Source organism: Chelonia mydas, chromosome 8 (genome assembly GCF_015237465.2).
Source record: "Chelonia mydas isolate rCheMyd1 chromosome 8, rCheMyd1.pri.v2, whole genome shotgun sequence".
Lineage (NCBI taxonomy): Eukaryota > Metazoa > Chordata > Testudines > Cheloniidae > Chelonia > Chelonia mydas.
Window position 1 is genome coordinate 94,850,133 of NC_057854.1, and position 8,850 is coordinate 94,858,982.

At 42.1% G+C, this 8,850-nt stretch overlaps 1 protein-coding gene across 1 annotated transcript; it reads left to right on the forward strand.

Annotated features, from left to right (window-relative positions):
- The first annotated feature begins 486 nt into the window (after positions 1-486).
- MAGOH (mago homolog, exon junction complex subunit) lies at positions 487-7,853 on the forward strand. Its single transcript, XM_037907391.2, has 5 exons — positions 487-880; positions 3,924-3,982; positions 6,339-6,449; positions 6,789-6,871; positions 7,605-7,853. Exons 1-5 carry the CDS (start codon positions 793-795, stop codon positions 7,702-7,704), a joined length of 441 nt encoding a protein of 146 aa, XP_037763319.1. The 5' UTR covers positions 487-792; the 3' UTR covers positions 7,705-7,853.
- The last annotated feature ends 997 nt before the right edge of the window (positions 7,854-8,850 follow it).

The following is an 8,850-nucleotide window of genomic DNA, read 5'->3' on the forward strand; positions in this document are numbered from 1 at the left end:
ATTTGTCCGTATTAGTGTGCTATAACACTTGTATTTTTATGTCTGATTGTATAAGCAACTAGGTTTTAAGTGAGGTGAAACTTGGGGGTACACAAGACGAATCAGACTCCTGAAAGGGGTACAATAACCTGAAAAGGTTGAGAGCCACTGTCCTGTAGCACCTCAGCACATTATATCAGACACAGAGAGCTGCCCTATTTACACATTGGGATGCCTGTGCCTTTAAGAACCCAGCCTCGGGAAGCCTATGCTGAGATGTACTATCCTGTGAGAAGGGAAATAAAAAAGCCCCTCTGCCCCCCTATTTTTGCAAACACAGCAGGTGGCTGATCTCAGCGGGGGTAACTGTTACCCCCATGCTGGGGTTTTGCCCCGTCACAGTCTGGCAGCGCCACCCCCTGGGCTGAACCCCAGCTCCTAACCCCACCCCAAGCCCTGATTTTGCCCTGAAGCCGATCTCCTGGCCCCAGCTGCTTGACACCCCCCGCCCGCCAGTCCATTTCCGCCCCTGCCCATTCCCCCCTCCGATTTGCCCCTTTCGACCCCGCTAGGGAGCACCAGCAGAACCGGATCGGAGCAAGAGCAGAGTGAGGGCAGCGGCTTCAACAGCTGCTACTGAGCATGCTCAGCTAAGCCGCCGAGCCTCCGGCAGTGCGTCATTACTCTGCGCCCGCCCGGAAGCTGCCCCTCCGCTCCCGCCCCTGCGCAGCGTTGTTGTGGGGCTGTCTGGTCTCCCGGGCCGGACGCGCGGTGCACGCTGGTCTCTCGGCGGTCGGAGCGGAGTCGGTGGCCATGGGGAGCGATTTCTACCTGCGCTATTACGTGGGGCACAAGGGGAAATTCGGCCACGAGTTCCTGGAGTTCGAGTTCCGGCCGGACGGTGAGGGCCTGGGGCCCGCGGGGGAGGGGGGCAAAGCGCATTGGCTTCCTGGCGAAGGGGGTGGGGGTGGCACATGGCTGCAGGGGCCGGGAGGGGCCGGGGCGGAGGGGCTCCTCCGGGGGACGGACAGGAGAAGGGCGAGATGTGCGCCCACGGGCCCGAAAGGCGCTGCCCGGACAGTGACCGCCAAGTCCCAAGTTGTGGCTGCTACACAGCCCCCAGCTTAAAGCTCAGACAAGGTTAAACATTAATTAAAATGTCGTCTCAGGTACGAAGCTGCCCCAGGCCTCCCTGGCAATCGTTGTGCTTTCCCTGCTACCATCACTTATTTGTAGAGGTTTTTCTCTTCCCCCTGCTGCTTTGTGAAAGACCCACACAAACGGGGGGGAACTGAACAGGGGGTATACAGGAAGTGCTGTCCGATACAGGCTGTAAACAGGAGAAGGCGGCACTGGACTGGGATTTGAGAGATCTGGATTCAGTTCCTGGCACTGCCACAGAATCCTCCTGTGTAACCTTGAGCAAGTCACTTAATCTACCTGTGCCTTCGTTCCCCATCAGTAAAATAGAGAGAATACTGCCTTTTCTCCATCCTTTGACTGCTTGGGGTTTTTTAATCTGCAAGTACTGATTGCAGCCCCGGTGGAGTCTTCCCAAAAGTTGGGGAGCCATGGCCCCCGCCTCCTCTGTGGCCCTGCCCCTTCTGCCTGAGGCTCTGCCCCGGCCAAGCCGGAAGCTGGAGTGGGCCAAGAGCCAGGGACTCTCTACCTGCCTCGGAGGGGGGAGGGCAGAGAGCAGCCCAGAGTGTCTGTGCCCTGCGGCTCCCCTGGCCAGGGGAGGTGGAGGGTTTGCGGCTCCCCACAGCTGCACGTGTGGCTCTATCCCCAACCTGGCTCCAGCCCAGGGATGGGGTCTCGGAGCCGCAGCCCAGCCATGGTAAGAGACGCATGGCCAGGCAGCTGTGAGGGGCTGTGGACCCTCCACCTGCCCTGGGCGGGGGGGCCCAGGGTCAGGGACACAGGCCGGGGGCTGCTTTCGGCCCTCCCACCCGAGGCAAGTGGAGGGTCTGTGGTGTCCCCCGCTGCCCAGGCTCCCCAGCTGGGCTCCAGTTACTCATGGGGCATCATGGGGAAGAGGAGGTGCACCTGTGGTGAAAAGTGAATGGGTCAGGCCTGTCCACTTATAAAAAGCGGGAGGGCCATGGTGCTCTACCCCCCCGCCCCGCCATTCCTGTGCTGATGACTGTGTATGTACTACATCCAGGAGGTTCTAAACTGCACCTGGTACGTTTGGGTACCAGCTATGATGGGGTACTATAATAATACAAAATAATAAGAGTTCTAAAAATTCAAAAGTGATATTTATCTTCACTTGGTGGTGTCCCTTAAAATAATAGGTAAAATCTGATTTCTTTGACTAAATATTGTCAAAGTGTTGGTCATAATTATATTAACCTATTACAAAAAAAATCTTGTTACTAGCGAATTGAGAAGTGATCATTAAATGTTGCTAGTGCAGTTAATTGCCGTATTTCCCAGTATAACTGTAGTGCAAGCCCTCTACTCAGTTGCGTAGTTTTGAAATAATAAAAAATACAAATAAAGTCCATTGCAGCTATTTAAACATTTACAACTCCTGCCTTCCAATGCTTTATGCATCAGTAATAGTCTGCTAAAAAGGGATTTAGGAACAGATTTAGTTTCTTAGCAAATATTTAATACACCAATGTATTTGATTTCTTTCATTGAGCTCTGCTACCACAGGAGATTCTAAATTGCACACAATCTGAATCAGCTGAGGGAGCTCCACCTAGCCAGGTAAGGACAGCTTTAAAGTATAGATGGGGTTCTTATGGAACCCTACCAGCATAGGCTGCCTGGAGATATCCTGAATCTGCATCTTCCTGGATAACCTGGCTACATCCCTTCCCTGGCCAGGATTGCCAGCTTTGTTAGTTACAGCTCTTCCTCTCAGCAGAGAAGAGGCTATGGGAGGCTTGTGCAGCTGCAACACTTCTACAGATGAGTATCCAGCTAATAGCTACCTTGTGAATGGGTCCACCTGCGTGAACCCTAGAATAAACTGAGTCCCTTTGTTTAAAAACTTCAGGAACAAATGATGTTGACCTTCATCGGGATAGTCAATAGGCAGACCATGGGCCAAATCTGAACCGACAGACATTTTTGAACGGACCCAGAAATCTTTTTATTTGCTTATTATCATAATTGTTGTTGTTTTGTTCTTTTTTCTGGAGTCTGGACCTTGACTATACCTTGACCAAGAAATTTGAACCTTGACATAAAATAATAGACTACCCCTGGCCTGCATCTATATAGCAGCTTTCATACACAGGATCCAAAATGACTTTCAGATGATCCAGAATCAAAATACAGCACCCTCTAAGATGTGGGAATGGCAGCCAGACCTGCAACTTGTCCCCACAACAGGGAGGACAGAATATAAATTTTGACAAGGGCATTGGAGGAAATCTTTATGCAACAATTTAATTGATTTGTTTTTATAGCTGTTCAATTAGGAAGTATTAGCAATCTTAAAAAATCACTACCATACAAGTACCAAAAATACAACATTTACCATTATATAATAGAACCTCAGTTTATAGAGGTATTGTCCAATTTAAGCACTGGAAAGATAAAAGGCTGAGTCAACCTACTTAACACACACTAACAGTGGCTCGCTCTTCCTTTTATAAAAAGAAAAGGAGGACACGTGGCACCTTAGCGACTAACCAATTTATTTGAGCATAAGCTTTTGAGAGCTACAGCTCACTTCCGATGAAGTGAGCTGTAGCTCGCGAAAGCTTATGCTCAAATAAATTAGTTAGTCGCTAAGGTGCCACAAGTACTCCTTTTCCTTTTGCAGATACAGACTAACACGACTGCTGCTTTGAAACTCTTCCTTTTATGTGGCTTTCCATACAAACACACACTTTTTTTATTACATTTTACAATCCTTAAATATTGACCATCGCAGAACATTGTCTATTGTAGTTTGAATCTAATATTCATCTTTATTTTAACAGGAAAACTGAGATATGCCAACAACAGCAATTACAAAAATGATGTAATGATCAGAAAAGAGGTATGTTTACTCAAATACACAAATACCATATCTTTGAATGCTCTGCAAATAAATCTGAACCAAATAAATGGTTTTCATGAATTTATATAATTGGCTTTTAACACTTAATCAAAGTGAGCATTCCTTTTAAACTGCTTTTTAGCTATAGTTACCCCATATGGCTCCATCACCATAATATCTAATTGTTATACCGATAAAATAAAAACCAGCAGGATCTTATTAAAGGGAAAAAGGCAAAATGCCACATTTATTGTGAATACAGAAAGAATCATAGTAAGCAGTTAGTTATAGCGATAACATTCCATTCAATCTCATATTTATTCACACATTCATTCATACACACACACAGGTTCTGCAAGGTTGTTATCATAGTTACCAGCCTTAGAGTTGCTCATGCCAAGCCACTGGCCAGGTGGCCTAGAGATGAGGAGGGAGCCAGGGCCTTGTCAGATGCTCATCTGATGCTCCTGGAAGTTGGTTTGCAGAATCAGACCCCTAAGTTCTCACTTTCTAGAGTCCATTTTTATAGGAATTTCTTCCTGTGCCAGTCTATGGGAATTGCTTCGTCATGCTGTTGCTGAATCAATCAGCAGATGGCACATTCCTGATGGCTCCGTGCTGCCAGATGTTATCTTGTTCTTTGGTTCTCCCATCCTTGAGGATGTTGGGTGGATTCCAGTCTGTCCTCCGGGGGTCCTCTGGTTATTTCCACTTAACGCCTTCTTCAGCCGATGGACACTGGTTTCTTAGGCTAGGCTGGTACATCCCTGATCATTAGTTATTATCCACACCAAGCATCCATCCACATGCATCCTCTATCTCTGTTTTAATCACAATTGTTAACAAAGCGAGATGAATACAACAAAAGGGCGGGGAGTCTCTGGGTGCTGTTTCTGTTACAGAGTATTGCTTTGAGTCTCCCTCTGTGTGAGTAGTTGTTGTTACAAAGAATTGCTTTGAGAACAGACTCTGTCTTAGAATGTACTAACACAATTAGCAGCTTGCAAGTTTCACACAGAGAGGGAGAGAAACAGTACCAAAAACCAAGAGACCTCTTAGTTTAAATTCCAGAGTATTACTAATTATGGGGAATCAAACTCATTTGTGATTTTAATACAGAACTTCTTTAATATGATCCAACATAATTACCTCACAAACAGGAATTGATTTAATTAATTCATCCCCTTACCATTTCTGTGACAGATAATAACTACTTTGCATATGGAGAAAAATTAAGAGCCTCATCCAAAGCCCATTGCAGTCATAGGGAAGTTTCCAGTTGACTTTGGTCATTCAGTCAGGTTACACAGTTTGTGCCAAAGCCATGCATTGAATCCTTGTTACCTGAATCTTAGTCCAGTGCTTTAATCATCCTTTCTGTTGTTTCCTTTTCTGATGCCACCTTTCTCCCTGTGTTCTTATTTACTTTAGGAATTAGTTTTATCTGGCATAAATGGTATTGTAATATTATTTTGAGTGTAAAAAAGTTCACATCTAATTTTTTTTTAAAGGTTATTCTTCATTATTGTTTCTTGCTTAGGTATACACCCTAGTCAAAACAGGGGATGGGGAGCAGAGAACGTGCCATAGAGTCACTACTCCCATACATGCACTTTTCTCTTCTCCCCTGCGACTAGATCCTCCTAATCTGGGTCCCTTCCAGAAAAAGTGACTGGGCCTTTTACTTCTTCGTGACTAGAAGAGTTGACCAGGATCAACTAAGTGCTTGGTGTCAGCTATTTATCTGAGTGCATTCAACACTTCTAGCATGGTAACATCCATAACATCGGAACAAATTCGGTTTTGTTAATGCTTTCTGTAACCTACAAGAAGGCTAATAAAAGAGCACTTCATTCATGCTCGGCTCATCCTAGATAGAATAAGGAAGAATAACTTTCGTAAATAGATTAGACATAACAACTTTTCTACACCCAATTTTTGGAGCAGAATAATAGCCTGCTTCTGCAAACCCTTACATGCCTGAATGCTCCTTATTTATGCATGTATTCCCATTGATTTCATGCCCAAGAAAGGGTAACTCAACTGAATAAGGGTTGTCAGAATTTGGACTTATGGTCATATATATTTGTAATATGGAGAGCTGTCTTGACAGTTTCTCTAACTTCTTATGGAAGCCGATAGTTCATCATCTTATTAGTTGTACGCATTTGATTATTGAAAATCCTCATAAGAGCTTTCTGCATTTTGAAAGCGTGTGTTCTTGTTCAGAGATTCAGGGGCCTGAAATACTTTAAAAATGTCTTCAGCATGTCAACTTTCAAACATTAAGTACTTTTCTGTGCGTATGCATCAGCTCTTTGGTATATATTAAGATATGTTTAAATGTTGCTTGTAGGCCTATGTACACAAGAGTGTGATGGAGGAACTGAAGAGAATAATTGATGACAGTGAAATCACAAAAGAAGATGATGCCTTATGGCCTCCACCTGACAGAGTTGGTCGGCAGGTTAGTAGCTTTTCTGCTTGCATTATTAACGTTGTTTTAATTTGGATTTGGTTGCTTGTCATAAGCATAACTGGGTATTTAACATTTTTATTTGTATACTGAAAGGTCCACTAGAATCTTATTTTTAACAGATCAGTAAATATGTGAAACTTAACACTTTTTGAGTCGTAGAGCAGTTTACTCTGAAAGTGTGCGTGCCTGGGTGTTTGTCACATATAATGAGATTTGCTGTTTTTAAATGTAAAACCATTTTATCTCACTGCTTAAACTGTTCTTATCAACCAGCATAATTTTCAAGCAGTTCTGCTATTTGACTGGTTTTTTTTATTTATTTTCTAGGAGCTTGAAATTGTAATCGGTGATGAACACATCTCTTTTACCACATCAAAAATCGGATCACTTATTGACGTAAATCAATCCAAGTACGTAGTTTGTAGAGAATAATTCCCGTTTTGCCAAAATGGTGTCATTAATCAGGAATCTCTATTGTAACTACAACCAATTTATAAATCTACATTGGGAGCACTCATTAGTACATGATGATCATTATCATTCAAAAACTTCTGTTGTCTCAAACTGACTCTTTTGGAGGATCCTCTGGTAATTATTACACTGCAGAATCTCATTCTTTTGTAGTGTAGAAAAATGACCTGCAAAGTATTTTGCACACTACCTCAGTGAATTATAAAATATTATCTGTGCATAAAACCCCCAAAATGTATTAAGAGTCTGAAAAAATAAGAAATTATAAACTCTTACAGTGAAATCCTTGCCCCGTTAAGTCTATGGCAAAACTCCCATTTACTTCAACAGGAACAGTAGTTCATCCCTAAGCTAAACTAAAAAGATTCTGTAACACATGTTCCTAAAAGTCTGTGACGATATTAAACTAATATGTGGAACAAAAAGGCTTTACCTTTTAAAAGTAAAGTAGTGAAAGTGGGCCAGACCTACAGTATGTGTCCTTCAGTCTAAGCATGTGTAACTATCAATTTACCACAGTAAAAAGCTGTACCAGACTGAACCATGATGTTTTAAGACGGTCACTGATGAAAAAGAACAATCTTAGCACTGTGGCTTTTTTTTTATGTATTTAGTTTTAGAAACTACTCTTGAAAAGACTTGAAAACTAATGTTTTGTTTTTTGTCCTTTAGGGATCCAGAAGGGTTACGAGTGTTTTACTATCTGGTGCAGGACCTTAAGTGTCTAGTCTTCAGTCTCATTGGATTACATTTCAAGATTAAGCCAATTTAAATTGTATAATTTTGAATTTGTATTGTAACGTTGCAAGGGGTGGGATACTTTCATTCCTTATCTCTTCTTAGATAGAACTTTTATGTATGTTTAGGATTTTTTTTTTACAAACTGTAAGTGAATGTCTTTAATAAAAATGGTGAAACCTGTATTTTTTTAATTTAAAAGTTGTCCATGTAATCAAGATCTCAATCTTTGAACACTGTTTACTTTCATTACAGTATGTTTGAACACTGTTTACTTTCATTACAGCCAAGATGAGTTGCTTTGAGTTCCTGTAGATAAATTCAATATCTAGTTTTAGAAAAAAAAACGATATTTTAACTGTTCTATCCATTTAGCACTCTGGGGCAGAACAAATGAAGTTCTATAGATCCCTGGAATTAAACTCTTGTCAGACCTCTTAAGATAAATTTGTGTCCCAATCCTTTAAATGGATGCTTTGAGCATCAGTTAATGATCAGATAAGAACCGAAGCACTGGTTCTGTGCTGGCTTTGTTTTAGCGGTCTCAATGATTGACATGCTATCAAAACTGACACTTTATAACTCTACTCTTTCCTGATACCTGCTCTTAAACCTCTGAATTGGAAGCTTTACAAGATTATTTGCTTTTTATGTGAAGGATTGATGATCAATTTCTTAAATATGGATCAATTTCCTTTTCTGTGTTGTTCAAATTCTTATCAATATCTTAAAAGTATTTTAAAAATACTCTTATATACCCCATAAGTCTGCAGGATTCATTTGCTAAGGATATAATTGTGAACATGCAACACAGTAGCCCAGTTTGAGGTAACTTTGCCAAGCAAACAAAGTATATTTTAGGCAAATTATAATATGACCATACATGTGGAGAATATAAACATTTGTCTCGTTACATCAAGTATTTTAGGTTGAAAATGTGACCATCTTTAAAACTGTCAATCAGGTGGTAAATCAGCTGCATGTATTTAAAAGCTATCCTTTTAAAAAAATGTGTTTGAAATCATAGAATATTAGGGTTGGAAGAGACCTCAGGAGGTCATCTGATCCAATCCCCTGCTCAAAGCAGGGACAACACCAACTAAATCATCCTATCCAGGGCTTTGTAAACCTCTAAGGATGGAGATTCCACCATTTCCCTAGGTAACCCATTCCAGAGCTT

Coding starts and splice junctions, on each gene's coding strand:
- MAGOH (XM_037907391.2), top strand. CDS start 793: ATGGGGAGCGATTTCTACCTGCGCTATTACGTGGGGCACAAGGGGAAA. Junction 6,450..6,788: donor CTGACAGAGTTGGTCGGCAG/GTTAGTAGCTTT, acceptor TTTATTTTCTAG/GAGCTTGAAATTGTAATCGG. Junction 6,872..7,604: donor ATTGACGTAAATCAATCCAA/GTACGTAGTTTG, acceptor TTTGTCCTTTAG/GGATCCAGAAGGGTTACGAG.